The 20,660-nt window shown below is 39.8% G+C and overlaps 1 protein-coding gene across 1 annotated transcript in view; it reads right to left on the bottom strand.

Annotated features, from left to right (window-relative positions):
* Positions 1 to 20,660, bottom strand: part of fam184ab (family with sequence similarity 184 member Ab) — a 187,250-nt gene that overhangs the window by 44,961 nt on the left and 121,629 nt on the right. Inside the window, exons 13-15 of the mRNA XM_008289174.1 lie at positions 17,725 to 17,875; positions 13,419 to 13,631; positions 20 to 173 (exon numbers count right to left, since the gene is read on the bottom strand). Of these exons, the coding sequence (XP_008287396.1) occupies positions 20 to 173; positions 13,419 to 13,631; positions 17,725 to 17,875 (518 nt within the window). The remainder of the gene's footprint in view (positions 1 to 19; positions 174 to 13,418; positions 13,632 to 17,724; positions 17,876 to 20,660) is intronic.

Here is a 20,660-nt window from a genome sequence, read left to right as displayed (position 1 = left end):
CACACTCTTAAGACCTTACCCAGCATGGCTTTGCCCTCGTCCTCCAGTTCAAAGCGGAGTGTTTGCAGCTCTTGTTCAGACTGCTGTTTGAGTGTCTCGATGCTCTGACGGTGAGCCTCTCTGAGAGACTGCAGCTCTGCATGGTGATGATGGCGGAGACGCTCCTCTAACTCCTGATGGAGAGATGAGAGGGGGAGGAAAAGGGAGCAGAGGAGGGTGAGAGAGGAATCAAGAGAGGGCAGAAAAACAGGGAGGAAAAGCACAACAGAAGAGAGTAGGAGGACCAGAGGGAGGGAGCGTGAGGAAATTGAGGAGAAAGTAGGGGAAGAGGGAAAAATTTGTTAAGAAAATGAACAGCGTAGGAGGAGATGATGGAGTGGGAGGGGAAAGTAAGAGGCAAGAGGGATATAAGAAGGAAGTAAAAAAGTGAAGCAGGGAGGCAGTTTATTTTAATTCCTCTATGAGCTGAAGGAGAAACTGACCAGTCAGCTACAAAGAATAGAAGAAAGAGGCTATTTCTGCCGCATAGTCTTTGAAAAATAGAGGTCAACTTCTATGTCAAAATGCATTGTAATACAAAGACATGTTCTCATATTTGAAGTGTTAGAAAAACTTTAATTGCAAGTCAGCCTACTGTGGAGTTTTGAGATTAGTTTTGATTCACCTGCAGTGTCAAAATGCATTGTAGTATTGTAGAGAGTATTTCTCATATTTAGACCTTTCAGAAAAACGTTCCCAAAATGCTTTGCAAACGGCTTTGACTGTAACCTTACATCTTTCGCAAAATTAACTCACTCACTTTGAAGCTGAGCATCAAGTTTCTTTTAGAATACTGACGCTTAGTTCAATATATGTCTCGGTTAGCAAATGATGGCTGTAGATTTATTAAACTTTTTAGATGAACCGAGTTTTCTGGACGGACTGACGAAGCTAAATGATATTTTGAAAGGGTTACAATCATAAATTTGGCGAGTAGGCGAAGTGAGAGGGGCTGAGAATGAAGTAAAATATGTTAGTCTAGTCTACCTGACTCACAGATCATGCTGTCCACGCTAATCTCACACACAAGTTTATACTTTGTCAGTCACATTTTTACAAGTTCAGAGTTTTTTTTTTATTTTATCCAGTTATTACTGCATTTAAAAGGGCGAGAAGGCTTTGAAAACAGGCCAAAATTAGAATCATATAAAACATTTCATTTCCTAGGAGCTCCTACTTTATGAAAAACAGTTCAGTCTAGATGTTAAACTGAAATAAATGAGCATTAGGATGTCCCCACACTGGTCTACAAGTGTAACAGAGAGAGCAAAAGATAGTTGATTTCAGCAAACACACGCGTCTTTAGTTGTTCTTCATTCACTACAATTTCACATCTAATCCAAACTGAAATGGCTCCAAAAACTACAGAGTCTGTAGCTATCAGGTCATATTAACACTATGAGTGTAATCGTGGTTTTGACAAACTGGTCATAAGAGCTGATGTTCAGTTTGTTGCTTCCAGCTGTTTGTAGGAGTCTTTCCTCTGAGTTTATTAAAAATCTGGTGACGTTCCATATGAACGTCTCCAAAGAGAGACAGATGTGCGCATTTCAGAACATGGAACAACAGCGGCAACGTCATTAATTACTTACAATCATAAATCCTCCCCAGCATGTGGCTGCCGTCAATAATGATGGAATGGCAAATGATACAGTGTGTATGTGACAGGTGAGCTAAGTCATAGAAGTTTATATGTTAAATTATTTGCTCCATAGCAGCCATCCTCCGTCTAATGTGAAAAATAAATGTTAAATATGTGTTTATGGACAGGTGTCAGTCAGTTAATCTCTCTGTGTGCTTCCCACCATTATGTGCTAAAAGTTTTCTAACAGACAGACGAGTCTAAGACGAAACCGCTGGGTTCCTTTAAAGTTTTTTGGTTTCCTTTTTTTTTTTTTTTTAGCAAATTTTTTTTTTTTTTTTTTTTAGCAAATCAAATTAAAAACTCATTTGCACTCATGTTTTTTTGAAGCTGAATGACTGATTGCATTGTGTTCAGTTAGCTTCATCTCTCTGTTTTTGATCTCAGCTTTGGCTTCGTAACAAGAAGCGAACAAACAGTTTAAACAGAACAACGTATTCGACCATTAGCAGAGACAACTGACAAGCACTTAGATACACAGTATTAGCATCAGGCATTAGGTCTGTTGACTGGATGGTTGCCACAAAACACACGGGTGTAACATTAATGGAGACCTACTAATGTAACGCTGCTGGCAGCTGAGTGTTTACGCTGGCAGGAAGAGCTGTTGTTGATGTGTGAGGATGCACATTTGGTTGCCTGAGTGTTTGTGTTTGGACGTAGCGATGGGTTTACAGGAAATATAGTTGTATATTTTGGGGAAATACATTCATTACTGGTGCAGCTGTCAGCACTTCAACAGGTGTGAGTCTGTGACGTCTGCGTGTCAAGTGGAATTTAAACTTATCAGTCTGGCAAACTTACTGTTTATGTGAAGTGCAAGGACAAGGTTTTTTTCTGACTGAACTCTTCTCACTACCAAAACGTTCTCTAAATGTAGCATTAAACATGTAATATATGACAATAATTTGATTACAGTGAACCAGGTTTTCTCTGTATATATATGTTGAGAGTTTATATTATAAAAACACCTTTAAATTAACAAAACTTATAACAAGCTTGATCCTCCCTGAATATCTGTATCTTTCCATCTGCTGTGGATGTGGCTTTTGTTTTCATCGCTGCCTGGGAATAGAGTAGAATAGAATAAAGCTTTATTGTTCACCAAGGTGGAAAATTGTCTTTGGCTCACCAACTGTTAGATATATTTTAGTTTCCATAGTTTGTGGTAAACAACACTGACTACAGCGCAGTAAGACTCACACACAAAGTCTACTCATCACTCAGACAGTAGCCATGCTTCCATTTAAGTGTGGATTCAATTTGTAGCAAACATCTGAAATGTCACAAAAAAGACAGAAAAAGCAAATCAGGCTTGCGTTGGGTCGAGTTTGAATAGTGTCATCAAAAGGTGGCGGTGTTGTCTATGTTATGCATTGCTAGCTGTAATAAACACATCTCAAATGCATCTCCAGGAGACAGGAGGCTTGTTATAGGAGCTATGAGTGAGAATGCACAGTTGTACCTTTGCAAAAGTCCCTCTGGCTCAAATAAAAATCACTGTGTATAAAACATGCATCACTTAATTATGATTCATGTCACGCATTGCATGTACAGTGCGCTTTTGTGTGTCGTGACTCTTTTATACTTCATGGCATGTGTGTGTTAAATTCAAAAAGTATGACATGTACAGTTTCATCTCATTCTGCCATATTGTGACTTATACTGCAAGTTGTCATGATCACTGTTCCGCTCATCTGACAGAGACCACGAATCACAGCGGTTTGCAGCAACAAAACAATAAACAGATGATACAGCTGCGCAGTCATATTTAATTGACGTTGCTATGAAACAACAGCTCAGAGGCCAGGATGTCTCGTTTTGTTAAATGCCTTTTGTCTTGACTCATGTCTCTTCCTTGACTCCTCTGCTCGCGTCTCCGGTGGGAGAGACTGCAGGGAGACGAGAGGAGTCGAGGAAAAGAATCGAGGATGTGCAAACTGAGAAATGAGCACAGGCAGTTGTTTGCCAGCTGCTGAAAACCCCCTTGAAGAAGAAGCAGAAAGGAACAAAACCATCTATGAGAAAAGAAAAGGGTGTTCAGGGACTGGTTTTAATCTGGAAAGTTCTAATTATTCTTTCATGTCGGCTTGTGCTGTCTGTATTCGTGCTGTCTGGAGGCGAAAAACAACAAAAGAAGTGGAAGCAGCTGATCGGTGATGTGAGTTAAATGATCACGGTGTTGTTATTTCCCATGAAGCACATTAACGCCTCTACATTTGTTTCCAATTTTGCCATTTCAACAAACTTTTTCCAATATGATGTGCAGAAAACACAACTACTAAAAACTCTATCAGCAGTGGCTGACCCAAACTATCTAACGATCAATTTATCTAAAGTTGCCTGATTGGCTGAACTGTACATGTTCAAGTTCATTTTACCTTAAAACGCACATTTTAGTTATAATCTTCCCCATGTTTCAACAGCTTATTCAGTCCTGGCAATGTTGTTATTCTAGCAGCTGTAGAGAGGTTTTATAACCTGCTGCAGTATTTTTTGTGTGGTACCTGCTGTGTACACATTTTGCAGATAGTGTATCATGTCTTAAATTGTTTTTTGAACTCTGCACCCCTACAACAAACCACATTATTGTCTGTATCTAAAATAATGAGTCAGTTCAGTGTAGGCAGGTAACAGGTAATACACACCATGCAAACTGAAAATAAAGAAGAAAAAACAAATATGGCTTCTGTTTCCATCAACAGTCATAAAACATTCAACAAAGCTCTGATCTATTTGTTCTTTTATTACACAAAGCCCCTAAAAGCACACCAAACTACAAAAAAATGTCGACGAAAACCGCTGTTCACGTTGAGTTTAGCTCATTTTTCTTTGTCAGTGAAATATTAAGGTGCCATTTTGCAAATTAGAACTACAATCCATCAACAGGAAGCATCTAAAATGTTATTCATAGAAGGTTGACAGCAACATCTGCGGCATTTTAATTCACCAATGCGTAATGCCGTTGGGAAATGATTCATGCGAACCAAGACATCCTTGAATATTCAAATGAAGCTCATTCTGAGCTGGCGGACAGCAGTCTTAGCGTCTGACGGAGCACCCATGCTGTTTTTATGGTAACAATTTAAAAGCCCCAAACACAAAACAGAATCATTATAGTTCATTAACGACATGGTTTTTTAACAGCCAATGGATAATAATGTTGTTCTTCATGCTGGATTTAGCCGAACTATGATAATAACAAGAACTACAACATGCTGCCTCCTCTCATGACAATAGCTGTTGCATATTGCATCACTGACTCTCTGTGTCATCTCACAGGCTGATATTCTGTCTCAGTTGTGCAGGAGCCTCCAGTGTTCCCCTTCATGCAACACAAGCTGACCTCCACATCCACCTGTGCACCTGCTCCAACCTGCTCCAATACCCCTAATAGGCTCTCACTACATTAATTCCTGCCCTTTAACATTCATTCCTTCACTAATCATCCGCAGTGCTTCAGTTCAGGTCTGCTTGTAGGAGTTTTTCTCTGTCTCATGGTCTCTTTGTCCTATCTGTTAATTCAACCTGCTTTGAACACAGAGTCGTACAATCGCTTCATAGTATGACTGCACACTAAGTGATCTTTCTTGTACTTTCACTGACTCCATAAACTTTATAAAAAATTTTATTGAACGTATCTTTAAATTTGCATTGTTTCAGTATTTATAGTTGGTTTCCTGCTGATGATTTATTCTTGATGGTTTGCAGCACATTTGACTGTAAGCTGTAGTTATGGTTTATTGTAATTACAGTTTTTCTTTTGTCATATGCATTTTGTATCTGCCCAGTTTCTGAACTTAAATCTCATTTAAAACGTTGTACCCCTCATGTTCCTGCTGTAGGAGCTATGAATTAAAGTTTTCAGTTTCATCCATAAACCTGTCCACTATTTTTTTCTGATGCTGTCATGTGACCTGTGCTCTTTGTGTCAACTGCTAACTGACAAAAACACATCAAATCATTTTCTGTGTTTTTATATCAAATCTAGGCCTGTTTCCAAGGTTTGAGGTTTGCCTTTGGGATACCCAATCCAAGCTAACTGCTGTGAACCTTAACCTCAGAGCAGCACAACAGCTCAGTGTCAATAGTACATGTATTGTATGTAATGTATACACAACATAGTATAATTGTACTGTCAGCAGCTCCAATGACTGTGAGGATGAGAAGACGGTACAAACTTGACATTAAGATCAACAAAGACATTGAAAAGGATTTTGATAATTTCCTTTATGCAAATGAATGACATGTAAATCCATTAAGGAACTCTGACTCATTTGCATTGTTTTCTTCTGCTGCTCTTAGTGCAGCATTGATCTTCTGTTTCACTTGGCTTGTTACTGCACTCGCCATGATGTGTTTCAATTAACATAAGACATACTGTGATGTGTGTTGAATTATAAGTTTCTCTGTATGCATTTTCGAGATGTAGAATTGTAATACTTGCCACATATGGTATTCTACTGATAGAGGCCCCAACAGATGGTGAAATGTCAACCAACGGCTGACTGGAAATATGGATACATCCATATACAGGTTATCTGATGGGATCTGCTGGAAGCTATTTTGTCTGTGTCCTCACCACATTTCATGACTGTGGCAGTTAGATTTTTAGAGACTGAACTCTTAAAATGGTTTGCTTGATAAGATGTTTTTTGAGGGTCAAAATAAATTTAAAAAATCCCAGGTCTGAAAACACGAAATTCTCAAAATTTAGCCAAAACTTTTTACAAAACTTAGTTTGGTAAACACTGAACAAAATCCGAGGCAGTGCAGCAATACAGCTATCTGTATTCACCCATCTTTATACCCTTATTTTGAACTGAACAACATGAGCCTATTTGTAAAGTGGTTCAAGTGGGTTTGTCCTGGTCTTTATTAAAAGTAGGTAACTTAAAATGCTTACAAATAGTTGATATCAACTGAAATCAAGCATTTAATATACATTTTCAGTTCTATCTCCCAACCCTGGACCCTTTCTTTTTTCTTCCTATCCAAACAAACACAGTGTAGGGCACCTTACTACCTCCTCCTTCACTATCATCTGGGGAAACACAGCTTATATTTCCAAAAACTCAATGAATATCTAATTCATTCATTATCTTTCATCCTCCTGTTGAACAGCAGGTTAGTAGTGAAGAGTCCTCTATAGCTCCATATGCTTTGTGAATCCAAACCTCCACTGCCGATGGATCCAATCAGTTCTTAATTATTTTATCTTTTTCGCAATGAATCCCTGCTTAGATATACGGTTTAACGTACCAGATGAGTTCAAGATGCTCTGACTTCTAGTTGACTTTCAAGTAGCACCGCTACAACTTTTGTGGCCTGAGAGGAGCTAATCCTCGCTGTCCTTAACTAAGTAAATGTTTGTTGGAACTCCAATGGGAGATAGAGCCACAGTCTGAGAAAGTGAGTTTTAAAAGCCACTAATCTCTCTTATTCATTGGTATTGATCAATAGTGCTTTGGTGCCATGGGTCAGTAAAAAAACATACCTTTTATTCCTTTAATTAAAGAGAGCACATTAATTACTCCTAATCGCAGTGAATCCTATAATTACACATCGAGTGTGATGTCGTTTCACCTCCTCCTCTCTGTGCTGTTTGTGTTTGGACGCCTCAATGTTCAATCTTCTCTCCATTACTGGACGGTCAATATTTGTTACTGTGCTGGTGGGTGAATCCATTTAACTGACTAAAAGGGGTGAATGAGAGTGAGGGATAAACATACAAAGACATGAAGTGAGCCTTTGGCCCTGAGGTCCTTTGGAAGGCTGATCCAGCTGCTTTGGCTCAGGTCTTAATCCCGACCCTGAGGACACCTTAAAGACCAGAATTGGAGAAACTGAGGCATCTTTAGCTTGAAAGCGTGTCTGGTGTGTATTCAGGTGCTCGACTGTAGAGTGACTTAAAACCCAGGAGGAGCATCTTAATGCTTAAACTAACCTGCAGCCAACACGAGGACTTTAAGACAGGTGTACTGTGTTCTCCGCCGCTAGTCTTCATCAGCCCTCGAGCTGCTGCAGTATGCTGTTTAGTTTAGTCTAAACTGTCTTGAGCAGAACAGAGCAGAGAGCTTTACACAAGCTGAGGCTGCTACAGATAAAAGCATGCAGAACCTTTTTCAGAATCTGACCGTGAGAAATGAATGCAGCCTGGTGAGATTTCAGAGATGTCAGACGACATTTTAGTGATATTTCATAATGTGGAGTTTCAATTTCAGATCAGATCATGAGAAAGAAGTTAAGATGGTGCAATGTTCAGGTGTTCCTTGTAGATTGTTATTGTGCTGCATGACGATATTCCAGATTTAACTAAACGAACCACTCTACAGCCACGCTAACAGCTTTGTGAGCCTGATGTCAGTCCCAGCAATGCTTTGAGCTACATGCTAACATGTGCACACAGTTTATGATAATAGGATAATGTTTCCATGTTTACTATCTTAGCTTCGCTGGGTAATATTTGGTAATTACAAACTACAGTTGAGCCGTCACAAAGTAATGAGATTGGCAAGTATCTGTTAAGAATGAGCAAACTGAAGTTTTGGTCTGATGACAGCTGTAGTGGAAAAGTCGGAGGGTCTCATTTGGATGTATCACCAAAAATCATGACATTCATTAGTAATCCATCTAAATCCCATTTCAGACATGGGATCTGTAAAACTGCTGCTTCATCAGTCTGTTTCACGCCGTTCTGTCATCCAGACGTAGGTCACTTTAATGTTCATGTTGCTCACAATTTCATTCAGACAAACCCAGCACAGTGATGGAGAGAGCCACGGTTTGATATTTGTCATTCAGGCGAGATTAGACGGAAGCTCAAGTGATGAATAAAACATAATAATGCATTTAATAAACTAAAAAGTAAATCTAAACCAATAGCAGCTCATCAAACTGTCACATAACCAACAGCCTAGTTTATTTATGAATCGTAGAAAATGATGTCCTTGTGTGATCACAATCTAACTGCAACTTTGTGAATTGGTAAAATAATAAACATCCTGACAGTCGTGATGAAGCTCAGGAGTCATCTTCAAAACAGCCACAAGTGGTTTAACTGCAGCTGATGAACTGTGACTCTGTGTAAGAGCTCACCTGTCTGAAGAAAAGCATTTATAAGTGCTATCTGATGCTGCAGGTATTGAGAGAAAAGACTCCTACAAACAGCTGGAAGCAACAAACTTCAGCTCCTGTTTTGTCAAAACCTGAATTACACTGATTATTAGCGAGTCTTATTAATTGACCTGTAACAGACTCTGCCTTTTTTCATGTTTTTGGGCCTTTGGGATGTTTCTGTGTGGAAAATGGCCACTTTCTCAATGTATTGAATGATCTGGATGTTTTTGTAATTTCATCCTGGAAAAAAAAAAAAAAACAAGATCTGAGAAGCCAATTTAAAAGTTTAATATCTCCAGAAACATAATTTGTGTTCCTACCAATGAGTCCACGTCACCATTATGTCAAAGAACAGGACCTGTGTCTTGCCACGTACATCAAATTCTACTGTTTCATATATTCTACAATATGAATTGTTTGTATCTATCTGAGTTAAAAGTGGTGCGAAAATGCTTCTTGGTCCATTTTACTGAGATAATCATCATGACTTTTAGGTCAAACTTAGCAGAGAGCTCATTTAGACATGAAGCTATAGGATGCCGTCAGATTTACAGAAACCAGCACATGTCTGAAAAGAGCTTGACTGTAATACATTCAAACCAAACAGGGCGACTTAAAGCACACTGTGTATACTGGTTTAAATTAGGATTCACGGTATATGTCTGTGGAAAGCACTTGTCACAATAAAACAATTCTCCCTCTCAGTGTGCTGACAAAAGAAAGTAAGTAAGAGTTGGAGAAATAACATAACTAAGACAAAGTATGATAAGCAAGTCAATATACTGTCTATTGCTGCACTCACTGCTTTTATTTGCAGCTTTTTGTAGCTGCAAGTCGGGGAAGAAAATTTGGTTATTTGTGTGTGTGTGTGTGTGTGTGTGTGTGTGTGCAGGGATTTGTGACTCCCTGGATATAACTTCCTGTGAGCTGTGAAGAGATAACACCAGACAATATGAATGTACCTCCCATCCACCCAAACACACATAAAACACACATACACAAATCATCCTTCAAATGCCTCCACTCTGGATAATTGAGTTTTCTCTGCCGGTGCTGCCGACAGAAATATAAACACTGCGTCACCATGAAAGCTCTCCGTAACGCTGTTAACGCTTGGTTTTCCTGCTTATTAGCTAAAACTAGAAGAAAGAACAGTCTGAGCAACAAAAAAAAAAGATGATCGGCTTTGTGGTTTTACCGAGGAGAGGTGCGCCAGCTACTGCAACAGTGAAGAAACAAGTGGAGGAGGAGATGGAGATAACAGGGAGGAGCATGTTTGTTATAGCAATCAGTTTGGTTTACAGGAAAATAATGAAGACTGTCGATTTCATAAGAGCTGTGTGACTCAGAGGTGCTATCCTTTCTCCGCGCACACTCATCCTCGTACAAATTTGTACTCGAGCGGTTGCCAAAAACACATCATAAGGACGCCGCTTCCTGACCTCCATTCTGCCTAAAGCATTAATACAATTACAGCGTCCAAGACGAAAAAGGGATTTGGGATTGTGATGTATAGCTGATCCAAATCGACCTTGACTGTGAAATGGAAGGATTAGCGTTGAAGAACATTTTCTTGGCACCTTGAGGAGTGTGTATGTTGTGTTTGTGCATGCATATTTTGACATCATAAAGAGGAAACACAGAACTGTCAGTATAGCTACTTGATACAGAAGCTGTCTGCTGTCAGTGAGAGTGAGTAATGATGGTGATGAGTCACTGCCAGTCTAACCTTGACTCTGACAAGGCTCGATTGGATTAAAACGTCATGGATGGCTTCTCCTGAGGAGCTTCTCTAACTGGCAGAGGAGACGACAGAAGCGCTCGAGCTCATAGTTCGCGTGTTCGTTAAATAAATTATTTGCATGTAATAACGGGATAATAATTCTTTGATTTTTTCAAGAATGCAGAAGGTTGCATTTAAAGCATAAAGGTTGGATTATTAATTGCTTTTAAATGCAGGAATTCTTTATTGCAGTTGTCTCATATTTCGTTTCTGCAGTGATAAGATTCAGCGACATTGTAAATTAGAATAAATGTTCTGAACAAGGGCGAAATATATAATAATACAGAATACAACAGAAGTGAGTACACCCATGTGCGTCATCAATGAAGCATTAGTTCTTATTTATGTTCTTACTTGTGCTCTTGTGTTGCTCTTGTTAGAAATGTGAGCGCTGTAGCGTCTTTTCTTACTGCAATAAATTATATTTACGTCATTAACTTTTTCCTGGCTACTGCTCCCCGTGCAGCTGACTAAACAATTTGCATCTGTTTGTCATCTAGACTTGTTAATAAAAGGGGAAAAAAAAACCTTCATTACTTTCTCACCTGTTTAAAAGGTGAAGCGATGTTCAATAATTAGTCAGCTATTTAGATGAAGCAAATTGAGCCTTTTTTCAATAAACTCTTCTTTGATTAGTTAAAAACCACCAACTGTGATGAATCATTTTTTATCCTGAGGTGAATACATTGTGAAGCACTACAGCCTTGGGCTTTGTGTTTTCTGTTTATCTGGGAATCTCTTCCCCTCTTCCACCTATTTCTGAGGTTTGCATCAACTACATTCAGCTTGAGCCTGAGTTACGCTCCCAGGTACTGTCTGTGGAGCTCACCCTGTCTAAGTCTGAGACATGTCAAAAACCACTCCCTAACAGCGCTAGTGCATTATTATTGCTTTTTTTTATTTGAGTGGACTCTGAGTGTGAAATATAAGCTGCAAAAATTCCCAGTGTGGGAAAAAAAAAGCACTTTTTTGCTAACAGTCCCAACGTGCAACGTGTCACGTTTGATAGATGTGAAAATGAACGTAACAGTGCACCTGTCAGCAATGGCACTAAATGATGATGATTAATTAGAGTATGTGAAATCTTAGTTATCTGCTCACTTTAGGGTAAAATAAGAGTGAAGTAAGGAGAGATTGCAGACCTGGGCCTTCGTCAACGGAGGACATTAATGAAAAGAAGAAAGTCCGACTGATTAAAAATCCAGTGCAATATCTGATAAGACGTGTGGAAAGTCATTGTGAACAAAAAAGAACGCTTTAACTGACCACCGCTGGTTGGAGATGTAGAAGTGGTGGTGCTGAGGGTCTCTTAGACATACTATGATATCTACTGTTAAACATGGAGCATCAACCCATCAGGAACCTGTGCTCATATGGAAAGATGATTGGACGACTCTGGACACTCGTATATATTTTAAAGACATCTGACTGGACCCTCTTTCTTTCTGTGTGCATTCGAGTTAGTAAACCTGTTATCTGTTGTTAGTTAGACTTTGCAGTGACGTGTATAATTTTAACCAACATTTTGCTTGTTGTTCCTGTTTGTCATGACAAAGCTGAGCTGATGTTGTTGCTGCTTCGTGTGTACTGAGGGACGTGTTTCTTGCACTGTGAAAGTTATTAGTTTGCCATTCTTGGCACAGTGTTGGGAATATTCTTTTTCGCATTGTTGAGTCATGATATTTGTGTTGCTGCAGAGTGTGGACAGAATCTCATATGTTAGTTCATCATGCCTTAACAAGCAAAACAGGATTCCGCAAATTAGAACTGCTGTAGATGTTCAGTTGATTTGTGTGATTGAACCTCTGTAGATACTTTGTTTTAAGGCAATCTACACTTGTAAGGCATGTAACAATGAGTGAAAATATGTACTCATTATTACTTATTTCATTTTAATTCTGTGTGTCAGAGCCTCACACACCTACTTATGCCACATAATATAAAAAACGAACACTAAAGAGCATCTTGTCCGGAGCCTAAATCTCCTCGGCGGCCACAACTTTACGAATCAGTGATATTACACAGTCCTGTCCTGTTTTGTATTAATTTGTGATTCGCACTGGACACTGTGGTCCCATACTTTATCTTTCCATACATACTACAGCCGTCCTTACAAAGTGCTGTTTCATGCAGTGTGCATACAGTTGGGACACACAACTTTGTCATATTATTGTTCCATAAAGCCTTGGACCATCTTGCTCATATATTCAACACAGTCTGTAAGAAAAAAAGTTAGCTGTCATCTGGTTGTGCAGCAACTTAGGTGCAACACTATGACGCATTCTCCGCTTGTGGGTCAGAATGACCAGAGAAACATGCTGACTATGAGACGAGATGTTGTCGGATATCCTGGTATTTTAGGGATACTGCATTTGATAAATTATGTATTGGGACAGACTAAATCTTTTTCTAGCATACTATACAGTGGTGGTGGTGGTAGTAGGAGTACTGAAACACACCCTCTGTTTTGTTCATGGCTGCTGCTTTACTATTGTGCACAAGGACATTCTGTATGTGCGCAAATGGATTCGTAACGCAAATGCTGTTCCACTGACAGACAGCTGATGGTAATAACATGCCAAGAAACACTGCAAAGCAACAGAAGACTAAAAGTGCCGATAAGGATGCACGATTTACCATATCTTAAGGTCTTTTTAACATTTTATTCAACACGTCTGTTTGGCCTCAAGGACACACATAATGCATTTTGAGAAGAAACACTGCATGTTGATTATTTAGAACAAAACTCCACAGGGCATTTAGTGATTTCAATATTGACTACAAAAACCTGTAATTTTCATATCTAAACGCATGTGTCTGTTTGCCACCTCCTACCTTCAGGTCACGTTGCCTGGCGTGCTCCATGTCCTGCATGGCGCAGCAGTGGGCCTCCTGCAGACGCTGCTGTCGCCTCTGATGCTCCGTCTGCAGCTCATCCAGCTGCATCCTCAGGTGCTCTCGCTCCTGGCTGAACTGGTGTTGGAGCTGCTGCAGCGACGACTGCGACTGGGAAAGCTGCATCTCCAGGCTCTGCTTCAACAAGGAAATCTGCACAAGGACGGACGCAGGAACAAATATTGGACCGGAGGAGAAAGTGCTTGTTAGCGAGACGAGCTGCCGCGTCTCCACCTTTGCATACATAACTAGCTGGATACAAAGCAGCGAGGTGGGGTACTCAGTGTGAGAAGAGCAAGTTCAGCCCGTCTCCAGGGAGCAGCATCTTTATGCAGCAGAGAAGGGCAAAGAGGGGGCGGCGATCAATTAGGCTTAAACAAATACATAATCTTGAAGCCTCTAGCAGAAGGCCGTTTTACATTTTCCAAACAAGTTGCAGTTCACCACAGCATGTAATAAACTAATGTTGCAACGCAGTTAATGTAGAACGAGAATACATTGTTCGGAGGAAGCAAGGTGACTCACAAAATCAGTCTGTCTAGACAGTTTAGGATACTGAATATATGCTTGTGAAGTGTCGAGTGAAGAACAGCCTTGTACAAGCTGCTTTGGTGATGCTGTATTTAACTGTTGTCATGCCAAAAGACTCATGTGTGTTGGAAAACGTGATAAAGATAATATAGGGATGAATACATCAGTTGCTGAGAAAACTGTGATTTGCTGCCAAACGGTCGACAGGTTTATGTATAAATATATTACATGTACTCTATGTATAGAAACAGGAACACCTGTTGGCAGCGTGTGAAGTCGCTTTAGCCCAGAGATGATAACCTTTTCTGCTGTTTTTCAGTTGCTGTTGCACATAACGGAACACCTTCATCAACCCACTGAACCTCGGAGTTCAAAAGCAGGTTTACAAGGCATGTCATCTTTAAAATATTTCCTAAATGATCCTGAAGAAACGCTCTTTCATTTTGCCTGTACTGCTGTGTATGTACAGCGAAATGACCATAAACTTGATTTGATTTAAATGCCACTGTTGATCAGAGTCACATACTGTAAAATCAGAGAATCATCAGACTTCTAAGTGTACAATCAATACATTTAATCCATCTCAAATCAATTTCACGTGTCTGATTTGAAAATACATTATATGAAATGATGCCCCAGACTCTGTAAAACGACAAATGTTGTGCTCTATGACAGAACTGAGAAGCCATGATGGACTTAACACACAAATTCAGACGTTTCAGGTGAACTGCAGGCTGTGTTCACACAGAGCAGAGAGGAGATGATAAGAGAGACTAAGAAGAAAATCAAACATACACCATCAATCCAGTTGATGTGGAGAGTAGTGAGAAACATGCCTACTCTGGACAGACTGTTAAAATGTAAATAATAAAATAGACATACTATGCGGAGTCCCCAGTTGTCTCCTCATGTTGGTAATTGAAAAAAAAAAAGATTTATGACTTAACTTTGTTATGCTGCATAAAAACATGTCTGAGTTCTTCCTCTTACTAGTCATGGTTGGTCTGTTTCCATAGAAGGACTTTATATTCCAGTAAAAAAAAAATGAGCCCACAGTTAGCAAAAAAAATTGGGACACAAGCAAAAAAAATGTCCAGAGACTTGTTGGGGTTCAGATATTTAACAGCTGTGTATGACAATATAAAACATTTTGATGATTCAGCATTATCTAAAGTTTACTTGGTGATACCACTAAGTTCCTGAACTATGAAGTCATTCAGGTGATTGTTGTACGACTGTCAACACTGTCAGTGCAGGAGATGAATGGTGTAGACTTGGGTTACCTATTTTTTTGGCATTAAACAGTTGAAGTCAGTGCAACAAGTTGCAAACTTAACTTAGTCTGTACCAATAAAAGTAAATCCAGCTCCACTGCAGTTCACCAGCTAGTAGCTAGCAGTGTCTGTTTTGTTGTTTGGGCTGGGAGGTAGATTATAGAGGGTTTATCACCACTCAGAGCTGTATCTTTCTGTAGGACTGACAGTGCAGACTGGATTTCATAACTGAACTCCTAACTAGAGGTGCAGACAACCAGATCTGCGCTCACATGTTTGAGGATAATATTGACCTTTAAATAAAGTGTCAATTCTAATGACGCTTCTATTTCCAATGCTGATACACACATTGGTAGTTTACTACTGCGAAGCATCTTGTGCGTGAGCCTAAAGTTAAGTCGGGGTTTTGAAGTCACATCAGCCCTCGCATTAAGGCCTCAGTGGAGCTGACAACAGAGGCCATTAGATTTCTCAGCAGCATCGTCTCTGTCAGTGCGTATCTATCAAAAGATTGACTGCTGCTCTGATGTGGCATTAGAGTAAATAAATATGCTTTAGCTGATTGTGAGGTGCGGAACGGGCGCATTAATCACCGATGATGAATGCTGAGACAGCGCGGGCATGTTGACAACGAGCAGCTGATGCACAAGACATGCGAAAAAAAAACGAACATAAATAAAGTCATTGATTCTGCGTGTACGGTGACCACAGGAGAGCTTAGTCATGCTACATTAATATTACGGCACAGTCATTAGCCACAGCGCCCGGCTGCGGTGTGTGTTATGTAGCGCTGCATAATGAATGTGTGAGTGTGTGCCAGTGTGACGAAGAAATAAGACACAGAAACACAGTCTTACGGGCACAACACAAGCTCAGAAGAGAGGCAGTTGCTCTTATTGCCTCTCTTATCTTTTCTCTCACTGCCTATTGATTACTTTTTTTTTTTTTTTTTTACTGCTGCTACAATTACAGCCATTCCACTACAAGCTGTAGGCATCAGGTGTTTTGTGTTCAGAAAGATCTGCTGATTGGAAGTTGAGGATTAGACCATTTTTAACCTGCAAGCAGGGGAAACTGCACTAAGGGTTCCTCTAGCTGCAGGACAAGCAAACAAACTCTTTGTCTTTTCTTTTTCGACTTAAATAAAACAATATATTAGATTTAGACACTGTGACGTGAATCATGAAATAAGGCCAATGAACTCATATTACAACTTTTGTTTGCTGCTTGATATAAAAAGAAATCTGGCTCGGTTCTCACTTTTTAATGACTAAGCAACACGAGAAGTCTGTCTGATAGAACATCCTTTACTCTGATTTAAGGGTTCTTGAATACACCCGTTTTTAAGACGTATTTATTGACAAGACACAGAGTTTGTTGACTTGCAGGCATCATATGTGTACAGCAAAATGAACGAGGATAAGGGGAGAAACAGTGAAGATTCAGTTGTAAAAAGGAAACATCAGTTGTAGAGATGCACAATAAATGGAATATTAACCAGGATCATGATTAAGGCTTCCCACAATCAGAGCAACATGACTGACTGTGAGTCTGCTGATAATATCACATGGTTCCAACTTGGGTAAATGTGACATTAGGATGCCTTATTTCACTCTTTTCAAAGGGATTTTGGTTCACCATCTATCGGAGTTGCTGTGTGGAGATTAGAGGCTTCTCTGGACCTCTGCTGTAGCCTGCATGTGAGGCATTTAGGGGACATAAATGGTGCTGCGTATCCATAAGCTGATGTTGAGCAAGTGAGGTGTTTTGGGAGCAATTTTATTTATGTTATTGGCTCTAGGAGACACTCTGAATTCAAGAAGAACCATAAGTCATACTTGCAGATTTGCACATCAACATAGCACTAGTGGAAGTGAAAGTAGTGCTCTGTATATATAAATGTGAATATGCAATAAAAAACATTTTGGAGCAAAAATCCTAAATCCTAAAATGAATAATTGTTATAAATAATGGCGATCCCAATATTGGCGTAAATAATTGTGATTATCATGTTGGCGGTAATTGTGCAGCTCTGGTCAGCTGTATAGAAATGTTGTGGACCAAAGCAGGTTCTCTGTCAGCAGAGACCTGCAACAGTTGCAACTACACAAGGTAAAACAACTAATTTGTTCTACACCACAAAGTGACGAGTCATCCAAAGCAAAACAACATTGCCTGCTTTTACCAGTGTTACACCAAATGACATGGTTCCACGCTGTACATTCTGTTTTCTATGCAGATATGCTCCAGGTCATCTGTGAAAACTCTTCTTTTCTTTTTATATAACGATTTGCATCACAGAAAAACACGATATTGCATTATCAGTTTTCACCAACACCGTGCAGCCCTATTTGACACAGTTAAAAAAGACAGGAGAGACGGGGAAGAAGGATGATGTGCATCGTGATCAACACGTCTAAGCTCACGTTGGCAGGTCGTACCTGTTCCAGCAGGTCCTCCACTTTCCTCTGCCAGCTCTCCCTGGCGTTGCTCAGTTCCTGCTCCTTGCTTTGTGCCAGCTGAGTCATTGCCGAGGTCTTGTCCTCCTCGTGCTCCTCTCTCAGCTCCTCGCGAAGCTTCTTACACTCCTGCCTATAACACAGCACAACACACACGTTTATGTTTCAGGTGCTGTGACCCAGTGTGATTCACAGAGCCTGTCACAGAACCACTAAATTCATCACAACTTTCCAAAAAGACAAAAATGAGGAGAGCAAGTTAGTGCATTTATATTTTAGTAAATAATATAATGACAACTACATTCATAATGTATAAGGGAAGAGTTTGGAAAAGATAGAAGCAACAACAAAGAGGAGTCGACCCCATTAATGTGACCTACAGAGGGTGATAAAAATGATCCAAAGAAGGATGGTTTTTGCATTTACTCTAATTCCTGTGAACTCAAATAAATAAAAATGGTGGGGGGTGTATTCCTGGACCCTTTTTAGACGCACAGTTGATACTGCTTGAACGCTTCCAGCTAAATTAATCAGGCCTTTTTGGTCATCCGGGGCTGCAACAAGATGAACTTCACACATATTAGGGTCTCATAAAATTGATTTGAAGAACATATTGAATCATGTCTTAAGTGACAAGATTAATGCAAGTATATCATTCACTTTCTCGTGTGTTCTGAACTGTATTCATGGGCTACCTAGAAAAATAAAAAAATCAGTCTAACAGGTCGTGCTCGTGAAGAAGGTATGAATACAAGTCAGCTAATCTCTTTAACAGCTTTTCCATTCTATTTTTTGTGTGTGACTTTCTAGCATTATGGCTCACATGCACAACAACATTATCAGGTGAGAAAGGAGAATCAAACAAACAGAAAGAAATTTGCTGCGAAGATAAAGGTGCTACATAGCGCTCAATATCCCCTTTATGGGAACAATAAATTGCAGCGTATCACCAGACCTCCACACCGCATCTACTGAGCGACCATCACTCTTTACCACTTCAGCTAACAGCTCCAGCATGGCAGCGTGTGTGTGTGTGTGTGTGTGTGCGCGCATTGCCAACGCGATAGCTTGTGTGGGAGTTGAAATGGCAGCTGTTAAATGAAGTATCCAGGCAAACACGTTTTTTTTGTCACTTTGAGAGCTAGAAAGTGTCAGACCGAAGGCAGGCTTTCACACACGCGAACACACACACACAAACACCGACACACACACAGCAACGGAGTCACACACCAGACAGTCACGTTCAAAACGCAGCACGGTTGACACGTGTCATCATTCACGTCCTGGTTCAGTATAAAGCATGCAGCCACAGACATCCCCGCCTTCTCTCTCTCACGCACACTAACGCAGGCCTTAGGCTTCAAAGAGTCTCCGGTCTTCCTAATAAGCGTTGTTCTATAGCATCTGCTGGGCAGGAAGAGAGATGAGGGCAGATGGAGAGAGGTGAAGAAATGAAGGAGTGGATGAAGGGAAGGTTGATGGAACTGTCAAAGATGGAAGGAATATCCAGATAAAATGTGGGATAATTGGCTGGATCCTGGTGGATGTGCAGGGAGATGTCAGGCACATGTTCTCATTTAAGGTGTGTCAGATTCTGCATATGGCCTTGGCTGTGCCGTATGTGTGCTCAGAATAAGCCATCTCTCTAACTGTGCATAAGCCTGTGATTGGCTACCTTGCACTAGCACGTGTCTTTAGTGTCTCTAGGTTACATAAAGTACATATACAAGGGATATGTAAAGTATCCATGCATTCCTGTGTGATCCGTCCTATGCCCACAATGATAAGTGTGCACACAAATCTGAATTATTGTTAATCAACACAGTTTAATACACATTTATTATGAAGAAGTGACATTTAGAACTGCATGCTGGATGATCTTTAGGAGACATTTTTTATTAATGAGCATGAGATGTGACTATATTCTGCAAAATTCTTCGTCCAGGAACTGTATGTAAAGAATTTTATATAATAGATTTATTTTTTTTGTCAAACTAGTGTTTCAGTACAGAATAACAAAAGTTCAAGGGCACACTTTTGGAGACATTTTTGAAATACAACAGCACAGTCAGGTGTGCTAAGAAATGTGGAGATTAAAGTCCGGCACCTGACTGGAATTAACCGAAACCTAATATATGGCGTATTAAACAAGAAATGTTCTGGCAGCTGCTGCGCCCACCATCACAGTAAAGAAAGGACACGTCATGATCAACGAAGACTCACGCATGGGTTTAGGTCCTTATTTATCTAACTTTCTCAATAATCAAAAAATAGACACCAACTAATCGCAACAATATTTACTCTTGACATTGTTTTCAATGTATTACCCAGACAGTTTTACACATGGTTTAATATCTAGAACGTAGATGATAGAGGCATATGAAGTTAGACACTAAATGTCTTGTCATTATAACCTGATTCTTTTGCTGTTGTATTGTTGACTATTCACGCAGCTGTTCACATTCGATTGGTGTAATTTCGATTGGGACTTACCTTATATGGCAAAAGGCTTAACTTTCAATATCACATATCATATAATTAACCATACGTAGGTCTACATAGTATCATTTATCATTGCACAATGTGTTGATGTTATTTACTTTCTGCTAATTTTTCAGATAAGTCTGGTTAATTAATTCAAATAATATTGTAGCAAGCCAAAGAATCAATAGTTAGTGGTATAGGAACTCTTGCTCGGCAACAGTTTATGCTCATACTGACAGTTGGTTTGCTCTCGACCAGGTTAGTATGCCAGCATAAGTAACTGAGCTTCAGCTATTCTGAATTTGTTTTATGGAACTGAAATAATGTGACAATAAGTCAGACTAACAGCAACAAGCCTGGCTTATTAGGTTAGCTTGCTTTATGGATTTATGGAACAGGCCCCTGGTGTTAGAAACATACTCTGGTTTGCACCG

The sequence above is a fragment of the Stegastes partitus genome, unplaced genomic scaffold, assembly GCF_000690725.1.
Source record: "Stegastes partitus isolate 25-593 unplaced genomic scaffold, Stegastes_partitus-1.0.2 Scaffold597, whole genome shotgun sequence".
Taxonomy (NCBI): Eukaryota; Metazoa; Chordata; class Actinopteri; family Pomacentridae; genus Stegastes; species Stegastes partitus.
This window is presented reverse-complemented; position numbering and strand designations above follow the sequence as displayed.